The sequence below is a fragment of the Gossypium hirsutum genome, chromosome D12 (genome assembly GCF_007990345.1).
Source record: "Gossypium hirsutum isolate 1008001.06 chromosome D12, Gossypium_hirsutum_v2.1, whole genome shotgun sequence".
In the NCBI taxonomy this organism is placed as follows: Eukaryota; Viridiplantae; Streptophyta; class Magnoliopsida; order Malvales; family Malvaceae; genus Gossypium; species Gossypium hirsutum.
The window spans coordinates 58,961,127-58,982,679 of NC_053448.1; the positions used below are offsets into that span (position 1 = coordinate 58,961,127).

The 21,553-nt window shown below is 35.0% G+C and overlaps 4 protein-coding genes across 5 annotated transcripts; 2 read left to right on the forward strand and 2 right to left on the reverse strand.

Moving 5' to 3' along the window:
* Positions 1-3,339: 3,339 nt before the first annotated feature.
* On the reverse strand, positions 3,340-5,800 carry LOC107944659 (uncharacterized). Its single transcript, XM_016878466.1, has 3 exons — positions 5,548-5,800; positions 4,613-4,915; positions 3,340-4,163 (listed from the first exon to the last, which is right to left on the reverse strand). The coding sequence occupies exons 1-3, from the start codon at positions 5,798-5,800 to the stop codon at positions 3,340-3,342; spliced, it is 1,380 nt and encodes a 459-aa protein (XP_016733955.1).
* A 1,405-nt stretch (positions 5,801-7,205) lies between these two features.
* LOC107947051 (uncharacterized) lies at positions 7,206-10,492 on the reverse strand. The gene is made up of 3 exons (XM_016881598.2): positions 9,173-10,492; positions 7,599-8,141; positions 7,206-7,506 (listed from the first exon to the last, which is right to left on the reverse strand). The coding sequence occupies exons 1-3, from the start codon at positions 10,121-10,123 to the stop codon at positions 7,405-7,407; spliced, it is 1,596 nt and encodes a 531-aa protein (XP_016737087.2). The 5' UTR covers positions 10,124-10,492; the 3' UTR covers positions 7,206-7,404.
* A 2,972-nt stretch (positions 10,493-13,464) lies between these two features.
* Positions 13,465-15,966, forward strand: LOC107947052 (pentatricopeptide repeat-containing protein At3g05340). The gene has a single exon (XM_016881600.2). It carries the CDS (start codon positions 13,465-13,467, stop codon positions 15,871-15,873), a length of 2,409 nt encoding a protein of 802 aa, XP_016737089.1. The 3' UTR covers positions 15,874-15,966.
* A 106-nt stretch (positions 15,967-16,072) lies between these two features.
* Positions 16,073-18,061, forward strand: LOC121202838 (uncharacterized). Of its 2 annotated transcripts, none has more exons than XM_041107463.1 (7): positions 16,073-16,342; positions 16,457-16,840; positions 16,920-17,034; positions 17,144-17,225; positions 17,289-17,340; positions 17,454-17,508; positions 17,627-18,061. In XM_041107463.1, exons 1-7 carry the CDS (start codon positions 16,313-16,315, stop codon positions 17,803-17,805), a joined length of 897 nt encoding a protein of 298 aa, XP_040963397.1. In that variant the 5' UTR covers positions 16,073-16,312; the 3' UTR covers positions 17,806-18,061. The 2 variants fall into 2 exon arrangements, with proteins under 2 accessions (XP_040963397.1, XP_016737090.1); XM_016881601.2 differs by having other exon boundaries at positions 16,146-16,342; positions 16,485-16,840.
* Positions 18,062-21,553: the final 3,492 nt, after the last annotated feature.

A 21,553-nucleotide genomic window follows, 5' to 3' on the forward strand; every position in this document is an offset into this window, starting at 1 on the left:
AAATACATGTATTATTTCGTATTGAACTCTTATAAACTTGTAACAGAACTATTCCTGTTGAACCATTTAGAATATCATTGGATACGCGGGTAGCACACACGAGGTGTACTGAACTGTAACTCGTCAATTCATATACATGTATGCTCATACAAGCTATGAATCGGTAAGCTCACATGAGCTGAGGATTGGTAAGCTCTCACAAGCTGTAAATCGGTATGCTTATATGAGCTGTGGTGTGTCTGCAACACATGCAGGACCTTAACCAAATCGGTAACCCTAATGACATGTTATTTGTATCTTACGAATTCTTAAGGTTCAAACGGGACTCGGTCATTGTCGGATATGCGATCGGTATTTATACATGGAAATTATATAAATCACATACATATAATTCAATTTAAAACATATAAATTTACAATTTAATTACACGAACTTACCTCGATAAGTGTACTAGATACAGATGTAACTAATCCGATATTTTCTCTTTGCCTCGATCTAACTCTGTACGATGTTTGAAAGGATCTATATGAATGGATTTCACTCATTTCAATATAATTCTCATTCAATTTAATCCAACATGGAATTTTGGAAAAATTACCATTTTTCCCTATCTTTTAATTCATTTGTAATTTAGTCCCTAGGCTCAAAAATGAATTTCATGTAATTTAATCATTACTCAAACCTAGCCAATTTTTATACATATTAATAGCAGCCCATATATTTCACAAAATTCACAAATTTTACCATAAATTTATCACATTTTTCAATTTAGCCACTAATTGATGATTTCATCAAAATTCTCTTTACAAAAGTTATTTACCTTACAACAACCACTCATTTTCTATCATCAAACTTTAAAACTCAAGTATGTTCATCAATATTAAAACCCTAATACTTTAACAGTTTTGCAAATTAATCCTCGAGTTAGTTAGATTAAGCTACAACGATTTCAGAAACAAAGAAATCATAAAAAACGGAACAAAAATACATACCTAATTGAGAAAAATAAGCTTGCCTAAATTTCAAGATTTCAAGGCTAGGTTTTTTTTAAAAAAAATTTAGGTGGAAGATGATGATAATAGTTTATTTTATTTTATTTATCATAGCTTTAATCACTAATTTCCAAAATTAGCCTTAATAATTCATTCAATTTCCAATGATGACTACTCATGTTTATCCACTAACAACTTTAATGGCTAATTACTATATAATAATCTCCAATTCAAAATTCTATATCTATTTAATACCTTTAGCTATTAGAACTCAACTTTTGCACTTTATGCAATTTAGTCCCTTTTATCAAATTAAATTTATACGATATTTCTATCATACTATAGACTATAAAATAATAATAAAATACATTTTTTGACTTTAGATTTGTGGTCTTGAAATCACTGTTTCGATTTCACTAAAAACGGACTATTACAAAAACGATACTACTATTGATATTGGATGATATTGTATGTGACTTGAAAATGAGATAGTGATTTGAAACATGAAAATAAGATACATGAGTTATGTACTCATGAATTGGATATGGAATGGGTAATGTTATTGTTTAAATGATATGTGGATCAAATTGTGAAAAGCTATTATGTAGCAAGTGATGAGAATTAAGTATGGTATGAAATGATGTATTCATGAGTTGAGTATTGAATGGCTAATGCCATTGTACAAATAAATGCGGTTTGATATGTGAATAACTATTTATATAGAAACTGTGTGAATTGGGACATTTTTTTAACAAATGAAATATGATAGCATATGATAGTCATGATACTAGACATTAATATGTACTTAAAGCTAAATTGTGCATATTATATTATATTGTCTTTCAATATTCGGATTATAGAAATACCACTGAGTTTTACTCAGCGTATGGTGATGCGAACTCGTATTTGTTAACAAAATTGAGTTGCTTGTTGCCTGATCGTAAAATTAAGTAACAACATTTTTGGTTTATTAAAAGGCTGTTTTCAAAGGATGATAGTTTTAAACAAAGATAATGAATGAAAGGTAAATTGATGGAAAGATGGAATTTGAACTCAACAGCGGAAGAATGAACCACTATGAAAGAATAGATACCCAATTCAAATAAGGCTATTAAGGGGAAAGATGGATAGAATGAAAGGACCGTGACCCTCTATCTAGAAAGATAGGAACCATTCGATATAAGGGGGTTGAACGCCACACTCAAAGAGTGATAAGTTCAAAAGAAACAGATTGACGTCACTAGTAAGCTAGATAAGTCAATTTGAATCACAAAGAACAACGAGAGTTGAACAACTCACAATTATGTTAAAATTTATTCAAAGATTAAAAGTTCTTGAAACAAATTACAAGCAAACTATTTATAGGCTGCTAAATACCAACTGAATGGACAAAATGTAATTACAACTAAAGAAAGTTAGAATTTAATTAATTCAGCTGATTAAGTCTTTGAAGAAATTAATTGATTAGCTTTAACATTTGGAGTTCCTGAACAGCCATTGGAGTGGACTTAGGAGTTGAGCTAAATGAATCAAATTAATTGATCAGCTTGGACATTTGGAGTTCCCGAACAGCCATTGGAGTGGACTTAGGAGTTGAGCTGAATAAATCAAATTACTTGATCGGTCAATGGTGTTAATAATCCTAAGTGAATGCTCTCTTAGTGCACCGAATGTAAGAGCAGCTAATCAATGCAACTTGTGGCGCTTGAAGGGTCTTTAGTGTGAACACTCGGATTTGAATGGTTCTTTGGGTGTGAACACCAAGTATTGAATGGTCCATTAATGTGCTGGCTGATCATCTTAAACAAAGATCACAGATTGTCTCATCGTATCATCCCCCCTTTTCAAGCTCGATCAATGAGTTTGACTAAAGCTTCTTCCCAAACTTGTCTAACTAAAGCCGAAATTTCTTCTTTGAACTTCTTAGCTCGAGCTTGAGTAATTGGATGGGGTGGTAGCTCAATTGGCTCGCCAAATTTGATGGAGCTCTTAGACAAGGTCGTATCATCCTCATCTCTTCAAGGCGATTTATCCCCAAATCTTCACCTACATCATAAGGAGAAAGGTCAGACACGTTGAAACTCGTACTCACATTATACTCACCTGGTAGGTTCAGCTTATATGAATTATCAATCTAAGGTGTCTCGGGAATGGGCAGAGGTTTATACAAACCATGAGGATTGATGCTAGACTTAGCCTTCCTACAGGTAATGTAACGCTCACAAAACTTTTCCACATCATGCTTCATTTTTTGCCAGAAGAAATGCTCTTGAAGCATGGCCATGGTTTTGGTCACTCCAAAATGACCCATGAGACCTTTACTATACGCCTCGTTCACTAATATGTCTCAGACGGATCTTTGAGGTATGCATAACTTGCCTTCACGAAATAGATACCCATCGTGCCTATAAAATTTTTTAAAGGCTCCCTTTTCGCATGCTTTGAACACTTCACCAAAACCAGCATCAGTATCATATACCTCTTTAAGATATGCAAACCCAAGTAGTTTAGAATCTAAACTATTAAGTAAAACATACCTTCTTGACAACGCATCGGCAACTACGTTCTCCTTACCTTTATTGTATTTGATCACATAGGGAAATGATTCAAGGTACTCGACCCACTTAGCATGCCTTTTATTCAGCTTATGTTGTCCCTTAAGATACTTTAATGCTTCGTGGTCGGTGTGAATAACGAACTCCTTGGGCCACAAATAGTGCTGCCAAGTTTCTAATGCTTGAATCAGAGCATACATCTCATTGTTGTATGTCAGATAATCAAGGGCAAATCCATTAAGTTTCTCACTAAAGTATGCAATATGACGCCCGTTTTGTGTTAACATCGCTTCGATTCTTATCCTTGAAGCATCACACTCTCTCTCAAAAGTCTTGTTAAAGTCAGGTAAAGATAACAAATGAGCATTAGTTAGATCATCTTTAATTAACATGAAAGCTTTTTCTTGTTCATCACCCCAATGAAAATTGGAGTTTTTCTTAATTACCTCAGTGAAAGGAGCAGCCAAGGTGTTGAAGTTAGGTACAAACCTCCTATAAAAACTAGCTAAGTCATGGAAACTCCTTGCTTGAGTAATGCTTGTCGGTCGCGGCCATTCGCGTATTACCTTCACCTTGTCTTGATCAACTTCAAGACCTTCACAAATAACAACAAAGCCTAAGAAAACAACTTTGTTAGTATAGAATGAACACTTCTTAAAATTTGCAAACAAAGTTTCTTTACGTAAAACTTCCAAAATAGATTTCAAGCTCGTACATGTTCCTCCAATGATTTGCTATAAACTAAGATATCATCAAAGTAAACTACACAAAATTTACCAATAAAAGATTGAAGGATATGGTTCATAAGTCGCATAAAAGTACTCAGGGCGTTAGTTAGGCCCAAAGGCATAACCAAGCATTCGTACAATCCATGTTTAGTTTTGAACGCTATCTTCCATTCGTCTCCCTCTCTCATCCGAATCTAATGATAGCCACTTTTGAGGTCTATCTTGGAGAACAGCTGAGCTCACTCGTCCAACATGTCATCCAATCATGGTATAGGATGTTGATATTTAATGGTAATCTTGTTGATGGCTACACAGTCTACACACATGCGCCACAAACCATCTTTCTTGGGCACCAAAAGCACGAGAACAGCACAAGGACTAAGAATCTCTCGTACATAGCCCTTTTCCAGCAACTCGGACACTTGCCTTTGAAGCTCCTTAGTCTCCTTGGGATTACTTCGGTAGGTAGGTCTATTTGGAATGGCAGCTCTGGGCACAAAATCTATTTGATGCTCGATCCCTTGTATTGGTGGCAAACCACTTGGTATCTCTTTCGAGAAGACATCGTTGAATTCCTGTAACAAAAACTTAATAGAAGAAGGTATGGCATCATTGAGCTCGTTAGTTCCCATCAGGATTTCTTTGTACATAAGTACAAACAAAGGCTGTTTCAACAAGAAAGACTTCTGAATCTCTTTTTCTCTCGCATAAAAATTCCATTTGTCTGATTTAGTCTCTCTTTTTCTTCTTGCTTTTGCAATTCATTTTCTTTTTTCTCACTCATTTTCAATTCTTTTTTCCTTTCTTTTTTTTTATGATTTCTTTTCATTTTCATTTTTTCTTTCTTGATCACTCACTCTCAAATTTTCAATAGAAGTTTTCAGCCTAAGCTGATCATTGTACACTTGTTTTGGAGTAAGAGGTGTTAAGGTTACAGTTTTTCTTAAGTGTTTAAAGGTATATCTATTGATGTATCCATCGTGAATAACCCTCTGGGCGAATTGCCATGGCTGGTGTGCATTAGCACCACGTCACACACCACCTTGTCTTGGTACTTGCCAATAGAAAAGGCAACGACCACTTGTTTAGTAACCTTGAGTTCGCCTCCGTCATTGAGTCATTACAGCTTGTAAAGGTGCAGATGCTTGGTAGTGGTTAAACCAAGCTTTTCCACCATCATAGTGCTGGCTACATTAGTGCAACTTCCTCCATCAATTATAACACTACAAACTTTACCTTAGACATGGCAACAAGTGTGAAATATATTTTCACGTTGCTGCTCGTTCTTCACACTTTGGAGGTTTAGACTCCGTTTGATGATTAGGACATCGCCATCAACAACATATTCTAATTCTTCTTCGTTGGATGGTTCATAGAGTTCTTCTTTTTGTTCACCCTCGGACTCGATTTCCCCGTCGTCCTTTATGAACATGGCACTTCGGTTGGGACATTGGCTGGCTATGTGACCCCTTCCAAGACACCTAAAACACTTGATGTCTCGGGTCTTATTTGGTGCAGCCTCCATTTTTCCTTTGCTCGTTTGAAAATTAAAACTCAATTGATAACCTTATTAATATATATTTTTTTAAAATTTGAATATATAAAATATTTAATTAAAATGTTATTAATTAGATTTTAATTTTTAAATCAAACAATTCTAGAGTATAAATCGTGTAAAATTAAAATTTGACGATGAGTATTTTAAGAAATTTATATAAAATGGTTATAAATGATAATTCTTCTATCCATCAATGCAGTGAGAATCAATAAAAAGAATATCGACTATTGTATTTAAATAATAATATATTAAATGGTCCTTTATAGAATTTAGAACCCAAAAGCAAGGGCTTTAGGCCTTTGGGTTCAAAAAAGTAGGAATGTGATTGATGCCCATTGGTAAGTGCACAGACATTACGTCGTTTACCCCTTGTCACATGTTACAAAGGTAGCCAAAATGAGCCCACTGGGATTCCCAAAGTAAAATATGCCTATAACAATCCCATTTGGGCCTTAAAAGGTTGAGAATGTTGATATTGAAATTCATTATTTATTAGACATTACTTTTTGGAGATCATTGTTTAAATCATATGTAGATTTTAGTTTTAATTTGATTGTGCTTTGTAAGAATTGAATGCGATTATAATTTATTCATATGCATTTGTAATTGTGGCTATATAACTTCTGGTCTTGTCAATAACAAGATCTAAGTTCGAGATTGATCATGTGATTGATCAGTTATAATATGGATTTTTTAGTGTTGGGTTTGTAGTGAGTTGCTCGTAATATCTAATATTATTCACGTGTAGGAAGTTAATCTGAAGAATATATGAAAGAGTAGAAGTAATTGGACTTCTTATTTTTTAGTCTTAACTTTCTATCCAATAAAGGAGAGCAAAGTGCATGAATAGGTTGACGAGGCATTAGATTTGGTGATGGAGTGGACCCACCGTACTGGGCGACACGATCTACCATATTTTACTATTCTTGTCCCACCACGGGATTGAAACCAGTAATCTGCAGGCCAACCACTTTCCCTAGGGTGCAGGGCTTACACGTTCTTGCCCTTGCATTTGCACAGTAGCACTTGCACCGACATTTCTTAAGCCCATTTGCCCTCATTAAATCCACCATTAATATTGAATAAAACTTATATTAAACACAATGGGGGACAACATAAATTATCTATTGACCCTATTGATAACTATACCCATACCTACTGATTCCCTTTGGCCAATCATCATTAAATATACCCATCATCTACCAAAAGGGTAAAAGCAGCCTTCTTGGATCAAGAAAACTGTATAGAATGTTAACTTAGACATTACTGCATTAGCATCAATTAATATAGTCAAACTTCATCATTAATTAATAAATTATTACCATTTTCAGGTGACTGGCTGGGATGCTTCCAACAAGGTCTGCTCTTTAGATATTTTTAACTTATAAACATGCTATAATACTGCAATTTTTTTATACAACATATAATTTGTTGCTTGTTCTCCAAATTACATTCTATTCTTGCATAAAGAGACAATATTTGGACACTTGAGAGATAAATTAATAAATATAATAGGAAACCCATTTAAGGATGAAAAGCTAACCCCTAAAATGATCAAAGCATTAATCACACTATACTTCACTAACCTCACCATCCTTACATACACCCACATTCACCACCATGGTTCCTGGTTCCTTTGATTCCATTACCTTGCAACAGTTCCGTCTCGGCGACTGCCAAAAATCAAATAAAATCATGTCAATTTTTTTTAATAATTCGTATTTTGATGTGGAATGTAAATAAAATAATGACGAATGTGACTTACTCTATCCCATAGATGTGGGTCTGGTTTCTTATTGACGATCACCATTTCAAGTGCACCGGGATTAGCCATCTTCCATCTGCAGGGAGGATGCGGCACATGGTGCCGCTCGTACTCGCTTACTGTTTGGTTCAGTTCTGAATCCATTCCCACCTTTGACATGTAAAACACAAAAGGCTTTTGGCATGGGTTTCGGCTAACTGGACGAGTGTTGAAAGCGTATGCTGTGTAATCTGCTCTTCTGTACCAATTCAAGAATGTTCTAGAAGGCATTTCGATCTCCCGTGGTGAAAAGATTCCTCTAAAGATTTGAACAGCGAAACCCCATGAAACTGATATAGTCCAACTCTTGGATTTATCATAGCAGATGGATTGCTGCATGATTCCTGCTGAATCCAGCTTTACAGGCAACATAAGCCGCTGAAGGGCTTCAACCCTGGTTACGTTGGGGAAAATAGGCTCGACAACATCAAGGTGATGCAGTGACACCAATGGTGTTACGGGATGTGCAGCAAGGAGTCCAAACAAGTTCCCATACACGTCATACTGATACAAATCAATTAACAAGGAACACTTGGATTCAGATATCGAGTCACTGCATTAATAATAGTGGCAAAAGTTGTTCTAATGGCTAATGAGTCATCCAGCTTCAGCATTAACAATGAACATCTACGTGAAAACCAAAACTTACTAGGACTGGCACTTTCCTTGTGACATAGACATCCAAACTACAAAAAATTGACTTACATGCTCCACCTATAAATCAGGTAGGTATGCAGGCCTTGCACATAATACTCCATCAAGAAATTCATTTCACCATACCAACTTAAACAAATTACCTTATGGGGATACACCGTTTCGTAACTTGTAATTTAGCTGGAAGACGTCATTGATTCAATGCCGTGATAAGCTAAACATTTTACTTCTTGTTAACAATGTCTTTAGGATCAACTAGTCAATAATTCCATCTTTCAGTCTAATAGCCATGTATCGTAAAGCTTGAGCAAAAGACAACATAAACCTAACAAACTGAGGTCGAAACCTTACCAACACACGGGTCCTAACCCCATCGCCTATGTCTAGGTCCGACAACCAAATGCATTGAGCTAATCACCCACCCAAGGTTCATACACCTAAACTACTGTCGACAAACAATGATTAAACCACGGTTGCAGTAATGGCCCTTTCGATTTCATCCGATTCCAAGTAATGTAATCCAAAATTTTTGGATTTTTAGTTGAAATATCTATTTATAACTCCCTCAGTTTTAATTTGCTATTAAGAGTATTTTAATGATTTTTTTTCATTTTTATGTTCCTGGCAGTATTATAATCTCTACCCAAATGAACCACCAAACCTATTTCATGCACCTGAATTAAATTTTCTTGAAATAGAAATGTGAAATGCAACTTCAACACCCCTACAAATGCTTCATTAACTCACACAGTATTAAATTCAGTTAGGATTAACTTACCCGATTTCATTACTATTAGAGATACTTATACTAGCATTGAAGTTACTAAAAGTAATAGAAACAATGCATGCACTTTACCAACTCAACAAACTGAGTCACCGACCTGGTGGAAGCCGAGTTCCTTAGTGAGCGGGACACCGAGTTCAGCCATACAAGCCTGCATTCGGTCATCTGAGCCGTACAATCCTGGGTACCTCTGAATACACCGGTCCTGCATCTTCGCCAAAGCCTTAGCCAATGGGTAGCTAATGGCAAACCCTCCGCCGCCGTATGCCATGCCGTAGGAGAAAAAAATGTTCTGGATATGAGATTCCGACAAGCTCCCGATGTAATAATACTGTGTATGGTCGTATTTCCTCAAAATCCTAACCAGATTGTCCGTGATAAACACGGTGTCATCGTCACCCATCACGAACCACCGGACATTATCCATCTTAAGCCTCAACGTCTCCGTCACGATCCGCGATATTCGAATCGCCGACCGGTGACCTTGCCGGTTCGTGTAGGCGAAGTTGGAAGTGTCGCTGGAGACACGAACCGGCGGAAGGGTTTGCTTGTCCCCCGGAGAGTACTTCACGCGATCGTCGAGCCAAACCACGCCCCGCATTTTGTTCGGCTTGTACCAAATCTTGATGTACTCTTTCCTCTGCTGCCATAGCTTGGAAGAAGCCGCGATCCCGAAAACGATGTCGTGGATCTCCGTCGGCTTCGGTTTATTCGGCATTTGCACCGCTACCACCGGTTTTTCTCGGACATCTCGATGGCGAAGAAGGGGCGACGTTGGCTCAGCCGTCTGATTGAGAATCGACGGCGGAGATGTAATGCCTGTTCTGGTGGATAAAGTAAACGGGAAATCATCGGAAGTGTGATGAACTGAGGCCGTTAGCAGCTTGAGAGTGTAGACAACATAGGTAACTGAAACGAAGAGGATTAACCAGACCATGAGCTTGGGAATGGGTCGGGTCGAATGTCCAAGAACAAGCGGATTTCCCGATGGGCTCCTCATCTGAATCTGATCCCATACCATTTCTGAATCTTTCTTGGCGTCTTTCATTTTCTTTTCAAAATTCTGTTAAAAAAATTAAAGATTTTCTCTTTACTTTTGCATGTAATGTTGGATTCTCTAGGAGAATCTAAAAATGGAGGAAAAAGGACTTTAAGATCAGATGGCACCCAGAAAACAAAATCAGATGAAAATGGGAGAAAAGTGGTGATGGAAGGACGAAGGTTGTAGTTGCAGATGAGTAAAGGTGAGAGCTTGCATTGTTGCCAGGTTGCAAACCACCGCTAGAAGGGATCCTTCAAAGTCCAAAGTAATTAAATACCAAGTAATTCTTTTTACTTATTATTTTATTAATTTGGGGTGTAATGCACTGAGATTTCTAGAACCCGGTGAGCGACTTGGATTTGGTACTAGATTTTGGAGGTGACGACTGACCCTACCTTTTTTATACTTAAAAGGCGGGAAATATACGTATTTGGCCGACAATTGGGTTTAAATGAATTACAAGGAAAATTTTATAACTAACTCCATACATTTGAAAATTACATCATCCTGATTTAGATAAGCAAAAAAGAAAAATATATTTTTTATTTTTTAAACATGTAGTAATATGATTTATATTCTTTAATATGTTTTTTTAAGTTTTAAAAAATAACTCTGCTATTACAATTACTAGAAAGATGTGGATTTAAATACACGCTTAAATACATTTTTCTTTCTATTTAAAGATTGAGAAGAGATTATAATTAGAAATAGGCACGGCATTTAGAAAAAAAAAAGAAACAATAGAAGGATTAAATGTAAAAATAATGCATAATATAAGGATCTTCTGCAGAATTTGACCAAGAGTCATGCGTTGAGTAATTACACCTCCATCCAAGGCATAAAAGATAGAGGTGCAACAACAGAAGAAAAGATTTGAAGTTAGACAGCGACAGAAGATGAAAGCTTTTGCCTTTTTGATTGGGAGATAGATGTTGAAAGTTACTGATGTAATATGCTTTATTTGAAAGTTAATTTACAAAAACATGTTTCTCTCCGCTTAACCCAACCATTACGCGCGTTTATTATGTTGAAAGTTACTTATATTCTATCATTAAAACAAAAAGGAATTTATTAATTTACTAGATTTAGTAACAAGTGAACTTTTTCTCACAAATATATTTATAAAAAATTTGAACATTCTCTTTCTAAAATAATAAGTGTATAGTTCATGTTTTTTCAAATTTCATAAAAGTTAATCTATATTTGTGTTGTTGTTAAAGAGAAAATTATAATATATATTATAAGCAGGGTAGATTTTTGTTTTCACCCACATTTTGGGTGATACAATTTCCAGTGTTCATATAATTTTTTAATTAAGTTTCGCCTAGTCAATTAACCAAATATTAATTTAGTTTAATTTTTTTTTTAAAAATAAGATTGTAAATGTTATCTAACATAAAATTTTAAAATATATTTTAAAAATGTTCAAGACTTAAAATTATTTAAATTTTAAAACTATTTTTTCATATATATGAAATAAAGAAATTATTTAGCAAAATAGATGAGGTTGAAAATTAATTAACGAAATAGTTGAAGTCCGCCCTAAAGCAGCGGATTCGGCACATCCTGGTTCAAATGGAAAATGGAAAAACATCATAAATAGTCCCCATGTTTTATCAAATATTCGCATTAGTTACTTTCAATTGGTTTCATGTCTAGAAATTGGTTGGAGCTAAAAATAAATAAGTCATTTATTTTATTAATTTATTCTATTTTTAAAAGAATTTATTTTAAATTTTGATAAAATGATGAGGGGGACCATTTGTGATATTACTCCATTTTAGTCCAAAGCATAGAAGCAGGTTGTTCTTACGTCAACTAAAAGAAAGGGAAAATGTGACAAATGGTCTCTCATAATTTCATCAAAATTTCAAGATAAATTCTTAAAATATTAATATTGTGTTGAAACTGGAAAAAATATATTGAAAGTAAGGAAAGTTAGTTACAATGAAAGTTTGGTAAAATATAGGGACTATTTTTCATAAATTTCCATATTGAATTTGAACGACGGCAACTTTGAAAGTGGGTTTGCCTTAGGTCGTTAATTCATTTTCAACCTCTTCCCGACTTTGTTTTTTTTTTCCCTCAATTCTAATTCATGTATAACTCCTTACTCTTTATTTTCCATTTTTAGTTTCTTAATATTTGATATATTGTCCATGCATATGTCTCAAATTTAAAATTTTGAGTTTTAACATTTTTTTTATAATTAAATAAAATTATTAATATTTATTACATCAAATACTCCACTTTATTTCATAGATATTTTAACTTCTTTTAAAAATTATTCATCTATCATCTCTCGTATAATTTTTATTTTTATTTCTTATGTAGTTAACGTTAAAAACCTACAGGGGCAAATTTTGGCAGTTGGCAAAAAGCCTGAGGGAAAAATGAAAAATAAAAAATAGAAAAGCTGGAAACAGCCGGGTCGGGGCCATTTTGCTTGCATTCAGTCAGTGAGGCACACGTGAACGGGCCTGGGTGCTTGTGGGTGTCGGTTCCCACCTTCGTCCATCAAAATAGTGTTGAATGTTTTGAATTGACTTTTACTGTTTGTTCCTTGATGATGTTTGTACGTTTTGAGGCGGAAGGTTGTTGGGGGGTGGGGTCGGATTGCAACACAATCACACAGCTGCCACGTTGATTATTAGATTAATGCATGCCTTTAAAATCCTATATGATTTTTTTTCCAATTAATAATTGAAAAAATTACAGTAGGATCTGCATTATGCCACGAATCTATACAACCATTAAAAAGATTAGGGTTGATTCCATCAAAAAGTTTTCGAATTTTTAATTTTTTCTCTATTTGTATTATATTAATTAATCAATCTAATCATCGATCTAAATGTTAAATATTAATTTAGATTTGGTGTGGATAAATTATAAACATGACATAAATAACTTTAATTTATAAATGGATAAACTATTTAATTAGTTACTTTTTAACTTTTAAAATGTTTTTATTTTAATTAAAATCTTTACAAATTTATCACCCAAAATTCTGATTGGTATAATATTAAAATTTTGATAAATAAATTACAACATTATAAGATATGGGCAGTCGATTAAAATTTAACAACGTGTGATGGACTTATTCTTACACGTATGGGACTCTGCAAATATGCAATGCATGTTAAGGTTAATATATGGTTAGAATCGGACCAGACCATTGTTGTGCAAAAGCTGGGCTATATGACTATATCCAACATGACAATGCCCAGTTGAGCTACTCATTGAGTCTCTGTAAACTTCTAAATTCTTTAAACTTCTAAATTCTCTCATAAACCCCGAAACCTTATATAATGACAGTGGTCAAACTCCTCCGTTAATCACCAATATGTATGAAGAAACTAACAGTTACTCTCACCCGCCATGGACCCTCGATCAAAGTCCTCATATCTCAAAATCTCCCCCCTCAAGCTCTCAAAGCTTCTCTCTCTCCACGCTCTCCGTTCCTCACTGACCAAATCTACTCTCATTTCATCAAATCAGGCCATTCTCTGGACCCCTTTCTCTCCACCACTCTCATCTCCCACTTCGCCAAACATGGTGACTTCTCACTCGACAACCCTAACCCCGATACAATCTCTTTCAACTCACTCATTTCTGGTTTCGCTCGTTTTGGCCTAGCCGGGCCGGTGCTTGGGTTGTTTAATGAGTTGAGGCATTTGGGGTTGAAGCCTGACGTGTTCACGTTGAGCAGTTTAGTTAAAGGGTGTGAGAGAATAGAAGAAAACGAGATTGTTCATGGGGTTTGTTTGAGATTGGGGTTTGGAAATGGGGCTTTTGTGGTTAGCGGATTGATTGAGAATTATGCTAAAAGTGGGGACTTGGTTTCAGCTGAGAAGTGTTTTAGAGAGTGTTTCGATGTTGATAATGTTGTTCTAACGGCTATGATTTGTTGTTATTTTTGGAATGGGGAATTCGATAAGGGTAGACAAGTTTTTATGAAACTGAGGGATTTGGGGTTTGAATTGAATGAATTTAGCTTGACAGGTTTGATCAGCGGCTTGTTTGATGTAAAAGAAGGTCAATTGATCCATGGGGTTGGCTTAAAGATGGGATTTTTATGTGGTGGTTCCCTTCGTTTTAACAATGCTGTAATGAGCATGTATGCTAGGTGTGGAAGTAAATTGGACGCTGTTAAGGTATTCGATGAAATTACTGAACCAGATATTATCTCATGGACTGAAAGGATAGGAGCAGCTCTTGATAGATTCGAGGCCTTTGGAATTTTTAATAGCTTACGTCGTAAAGGTTTGGGTGTTAATGAATATACAATGACCACTGTCTTGTCTGCTGTTGCAGGAGAGGGGTTGTCGTGTTTAGGGAGGCAAATCCAAGCAGTTTGTCAGAAGGAAGGGTATTTGAAAGTGGTTTTTGTTGGCAATGCGTTGATTTCTATGTATAGTAAGTGTGGGAAAATGGATGATGCGAGGTGCATTTTTGATGATATGGTCTTTCAGGATTCTGTGTCCTGGAATTCACTGATTGCTGGATATTCGGATAATGGATTTGTTAGTCTTGCTCTTAAGATGTTCTCTGATATGCGTGGTCATAATGTTGAAGTGAATTGTTATACCCTCGCTAGCATTCTTGAAGTGGCGTCTGACTTGAACTCTTTGCACCTTGCAGTGCAGATACATTCCTATATGATTAAATGTGGATTCATGTCGGATGACTATGTGGTGTCTTGCTTGATAGCAACGTATGGGAAGTGCGACAGCTGTAACGAGTCAAGAAGGGTATTTTCTGATGTTGATAAGACAAGTGTCATGCATCTTAATGCAATGTTGAATACTTTGGTTAATGCTGATTGTCATGTTGATAGTCTAGATCTCTTCCGAAACACAGTGGATTCCAAACTTGAAGTAGACAGCAAAACTTTTAGCATCGTTCTTAAAGCTTGCAGTGCTATGACAGATTTGGAACAGGGAAGAGGCATTCACTCCCTTGCTCTTAAATCTGGATTTCATCAAGATTGCTTTGTCGAGACTGCTGTTATTGACCTTTGCTGCAAGTGTGGAAACATAAGTGATGCAGAGAGGGCTTTTAGATATGCATCTGTTGACAACTTGGCTGCATGGAATGCAATGATAACAGGATATGCTCAACATGGTTGCTATAATGAGGCTTTCAAACTTTACGATAGAATGACTGTATGTAGAATTGAACCTGATGAGATAACTTATCTTGGACTCCTTACTTCATGCTGCCATGCAGGACTACTGCAAGAAGCACAGAGTTACATGAACTCTATGGTTGAGTGTCATGGTCTAATCCCACATTTAGAACATTACACTTGCTTGGTTGATCTGCTTGGCCGAGTAGGTCTCCTGGAAGATGCAAAGAAGACCATAGATGAAATGCCTATCGAACCAGATGCTCAAATATGGCAGATTCTGCTATCTGCATGCAACATCCATGGAAATTTTGATATGGGAAGAGTTGCAGCCACCAAACTTCTTGAACTGCAGCCTGATAATGAATCTGCCTATATTCTTCTTTCGAATCTCTGTGCTTCAGCTGGTATGTGGAATGCTGTCAGAAAATTGAGAAGAGAAATGAAGGAAAAACTAGTTTCCAAGGAACCGGGTTCTAGTTGGATTCAACTAAGAGGATCCATGCATTACTTTTTTGCTGATGATCTGTTGCACCCTGAACATAAAGCAATATTTTTGGAGCTGTCAAAGTTGTATGAACATATGCAAGATTCAAAGACAAATGGTAATTTTTTATTGGACTTATGACCATTGAAAAGGATACGTTGTCGTAGCTTTTGCAACTGAGAATATTTAGGTTCTCCGATGTTCTAAATTCTAATCCATCAACCTTATCAATCATCTAATTTGATGTGATGAACTTTTGGATTTTGGCAAGTTGAATAGAAACTGGCAATTTAACTTGGATTCTAAGAAGTTACTACAATATAGACAAGACAACGAAGAACAGGGATTGCTTCAATACATTAATAAGTTAAATCGGGTTCATGGCATTTTTTACATTAGTTAGACATGGCAATAGCCGTGAAAACCAGGGTCAAGGAACCCTTCTGGTTCCTCAGGGCCAAGACGATAAACCATCATGGTCCATGGATGGGACACTGTTAACCGTTCCTCCTTTAACCCATGGCAAGCAAAATGCAGCCTAAAGCCCCTAACGGAGATTCCTTGATTCTTTCAGAAGGTAATGGAAGGAAGCCTTTTCTTGGTGTTAAAGGTATAAACTTGTTACTTTATTCCTTGCTCTACCATGTGATAAATGCCATAAACCCTACTTTAAACTACATTTTCTCATTACCTGACAATCACTTTGCTAATCTCACCTTGTTAGACCATGGCTATTGCTGTCAATTTCTCAGCCCAAGCCTTGAGGCCGAGGACATTTCCGAGGGCAATGGCAGACCTTGCCCTTAATCCCTTGCCTTCCCAAACATCACACCGACTTGAGCTAAAGAGAACGAAGAAGCAGCCTAATGGGGTGGCTATTAAAAAGCAGGAACAAAATAAACTAACCTACAACCGAGGAGTCTCTTCGGTCATGTCGTCATCGAACAGTGATATTGAGTCAATTTTGGGTCAACCTTCTGCAGCTGATACAATCAAGGATTTCTACATGTGCATCAATGAGAAAAATCTGAAAGGACTTGAGGGTTATATCTCAGAAGACTGCTACATCGAGGACTGCTCTTTCTACAACCCATTTAACGGAAAAAGGGTTACCTCTCTTTGTCTCTGCTTACGTATTTAAGCTACAACATGTATTGTCATATCTGATACGGAAACATAGTTTGCAGGAGGTTATTCATTTCTTCTATCTGCTCATGGGAAGCATGGGTCAAAACGTGAAATTCATCATCGAACACATTTGCGAAGGAGATAGTTTTACTGCAGGAGTAAACTGGCATTTAGGTAACACTATATATATGTGATATATCGACCACCTTTTCTTGAGCTTTTAACTCTTATAGTAACTTGCTTTAACAAGAGGCTGAGGAATTATTTTCTGATAATATTGCAGAATGGAAACAGACGCAGATTCCCTTCACCAGAGGGTGCAGCTTTTACGAATGCTCGGAAGAAGGGGAAATATTAGTTATAAAGTAATGTATAGCAGTGCCCGTTTTAGGCCATTTTAATCGACACTAACTTTTGATTCAATGCAGGAAAGCTCGGATCATTATCGAGTCACCTCTGAAACCAGGGGGAGTGGTGCTGGTAATCTCCCCTCGAGAACCATTCAGTTTAACACTACTTAATCAAGGGCTAATTAAGCTTCCTGTTTGTTGGTTCTGAGCCATCTTTTTTTCTCGATACGTCAATTCATTTAGGTCCTGTTGAAGAACGTGACTACAATATTCGACGAGTTCCCTCAGGTTGCCGAATGTATGCAACACTTTCACCAATATGCTAAAAACTTCAAATGACAAACATACACACAAATCTCTTGGCTTTATATTATAACGTCCCATATAATTTGCTTTTTCTTGTTTGAAACCTTCAGGGTTCTTGAAGAGTCCGCATGTGATATTACAATGGTTACTGAAGATTTACGCAATATTCGTGGCACCTTTGATAAACCCACTATTGGCAGGCTACGTAAGAATCGGGAAATTCATGGCGGGGTTGTTTGCTTTGGCCATCAAAATCGTGGTCTACATCTCGAGGATTTTCTCCAGGTAGTGGTAAATGAAGGGTTCTTTTTCTCACATCAAAGGCAGCTCTATCAGAGCATGACGGCGAGTCCACGTTTCTAAGAATAAGGTGGCTGTGATAGAAGGCTTGCTCAAGGCAACAACATTATGCTACAAACAAATACCTACTATTTCCATTTGGTATCACCAGTAAGGCGACTCCAAATATATATATAAAGTAAACTTATGCATTGTTTGATTAGGGATTGGGAATAAAATAAATTTAAACAATTTATTCTTTTTAATTCCTTTCATAATGAAAATAAACTTATTTGAATTTTTTTAAAAAGAAAACCATGAAAAAAGTTTGATATATTGAAAAATTATATCTACTAACTTAAAGTGCGGTACATAACATTCCCCTGGGCGTCATCCAATAAGAGATGATTCAAGCAACCGGGAGAAGTAAAACGGACACAAAACAAGTCCTGAAAGTTAACTACATCTGAGGGAGAAGGTTGAAAATTGCTCTCGAGCATTGGCACATTTGTTCCCATATTAGGGAGATAACATAAGATTAGAATTAGAAGTGTTTTTTCTCTTGAATAATAGTTGTAACATCTACTTCCATCTAATAGATAAGATGTTTAAGTCACGAGTAGAGGTGCTCATGGGCCGGGTCGGGTTTGGGTCGGACCTATAAAAAATTTCGGCCCGGGTCCTAGGCCTGGGCCCGGCCCGGCCCGAAATATGGGCATAAGATTTTGCCCAGGCCTGGCCCGGGGAAAAATCATAAGCCCGGCCCGGCCCGGCCCGGCCTATTTTTATTTTAAATTTTTTTAAAAATTAAAAAAGTATTTAAAAAATATTTTAAAATTTTAAAAAATTAAAAAAAGTATTTTAAAAATATTTTAAAATTTTAAAAAAAAATTAAAAAGTATGTAAAAAATATTTTAACATTAAAAATATATATATTTATTATATCGGGCCGGGCCAGGCCCGGGCTAAAAAAGTGGTGCCCGAGGCCCGGCCCGTTTTCTAAACGGGCCTCATTTTTTTGTCCAAGCCCATATTTCGGGCGGGGCGGGCCGCCCGGCCCATGAGCACCTCTAGTCACGAGTTGTCTCCAAGGGTCCAAAAAGCACTACGGCGGAATAAAATTATGTGTACCAAATACCATTTTTTCATTTGATAATAGATGTTGATTTTTTAAAAATTACATATTTATTTCATAGTTTAATTTTATTAATATAACCTTTTATTTTATTTTCAATAATTTTAGATAAAAAAATTAAATATAATAATCGAATATTGTATTCAGTGTTATATTTTAGATTTAAATATTTGTATTTGATGTATTATCGGTGTATAAGTTTAAAAATAAATATAATTAAACCTTTTGACAATTAAATATAATGTAAGAAACTTGTTTAAGGGTACAATTACAATCTCATTTACAATTAAGGCATTCGTATAATTAAAATCAATATTTTTATTACAATGCACAAACAAAGTAATAACGGGAACATATTTAGGCTTAGACAGGAGTAAATCTTGACAAGATTTTTATGGATAAGAACATTAAATGCCCATTATTTACGTGAGCTTATATTTATGAACTTAAATCATTTTAAGGATTCTTGTGGAAAATTAAAATCTAAAAATATATAAACAATCGATAATATGTTAATATTTGATTTTACGTATTTTAATTCTAGATAATTATTGGTACATAAGTGGTGGGAAATTTTAACTTCATAAGCAATCGAGATTTTATCACATGGACACATGCATGGCAGTAGGAGGAGCAGGTTGGAGCTTGGCCCCGAAAGTGGAAATTTATGTTTTCAGTCCTTTTAAAATCTGTAATTTTATACGTTAATATATGATAAAATTGTATTTTGGTTCTCCAAAAATATAAAATTTTGATTTAATTTTTTTAAATATAAAATTAAAAGTTAATATAGTAGTAAATTTGTATTTTGAGTATCATAAAAAATTATAATTCAATCTCGATTTTTTTTTAAAAAAAAATTCTTTCATCACTGTTAGACACACAATAAAATTTCAACCCACTAATAAAATTAAATTTTGTATAAATATATTTGTTATGTATTTTTTGCGTAAATTATAAACGTGCCATAATCTAATAATAAAATCTCTATGGGTATCTTGGCTTGCAATTTTTTTTAATAATTTCATTATAGGTTCTGATCGTATCTGTTATTTGTTGGCACAATATTTAGAACTACCAATAACCCTTTTTTAATTCATAAATAGGAGGATAATGCGCTTCAACACACTCAGACCTATGCGTGCGCCTTCTTACATTAACAACAATACTCATGTCAATTGAGCTAAAACTCAATTGGTATATTGACTAGCAAATTAAGCGGAGATGAAATTGGAAGGATTAATAAGGAAAAGGAAGTTTTTGAGTGTTGGAATAATTTTCATGTGTGAAGTTACACGTCATCTGTACCTATTCCATCTCCATCACCACCGAGCCATGAAAATTGAAGCTTGGAGGCTTCTCCTTTTAATTGTCTTAATCCATTTTGAACAAAATTTAGATATTATGCCGAAGGCTCTTCTTACTCTATTCATACTTTGCTTGCACGCCTTCTTTTCCCTTTATTTTACTTACCATCATTTATGTTATATCAACTGCATTGTAGGTATGCTGATCCTAATATCAAGTTTGATCACTACTAAACTTTTACCTTATTTTTCTAAAATAATTATATTACAACAATTGCTCAATTTTTTTTGGATGGATTTAGAGTATTTAAATTTTAGAAAGAACAAAAAAAAAAAAGACTTTTTCTAGGGTCAAATGAAGATGAGCTAATAAAAACAAAGCATCCGTAGGAAGCAAGGAAGGCGTAAGAAATAAGGAGAGGCTGGTGAGTGGTGAGCTGAGTTAGCCAATAAAGAGTTATTTATGTAGGCAGGTGGTAGCAGTGAATTTACACGCGCAAAAGATGTCACCCACGAGCGCTGACGTTGCACTGCTCGTGGTCTGCGTCTCCTTTTTCATGCTGCCCATGGAAGGGAAACCCACCCCATCAGCTTTCTCCTTTCTCCGGGTTATTTTCATATTTTTGTTGTGATTAAAAAAGTTTTAATTTTGAAAAATAAAATTAAAAATATGTGAAAAAGAGTGATTCGTAATTTCAGTTGTTCAGTATTATTGTAAAAAATTAAGGTGGAAAAATGTTTATTTTATACATGTGATTGGGAACTGAAAAAAACTAATTAATTAAAATAATGTTTAAAGAATTTAATAGAATTATATTTAAAATATACAATTTAAATATTTTTAAGTAATTAATATAAATTATATTTTTCGAAAGAAAATCAATCTATTCATTTCATCTATTTAAGTAAAATGAGAGATTTAATATTTTAAAATTTTAAATATAATAACATATGAAATGTAAATTAGACTAAATAGTTAATAAGAATAAAAATATTTAAAAACACATTGATTATAATGGTGGGGGCTCAATATTAATGCCAACAAAATCATAAAACCAGTGAATCCTCGTTCTCACAACGTCTCTATCCGCAAAGGTTAAGTGTTAAATTTAGGGGTCTTCAAACGGGCGGATAGATTAATATCCAAATTAAATTATTATTAATTAAATTTTTTAAAATATAAAAAATATTTAATCACTAATTGAATTGAATTTTTTTAAATTATTAGATCAGTGAAATTTATATGTTTTTTTTATTTTTTTGATTAAAATAAGTATAAAATATATATATAAAAAAGTACATTGTTAATGTTTAAA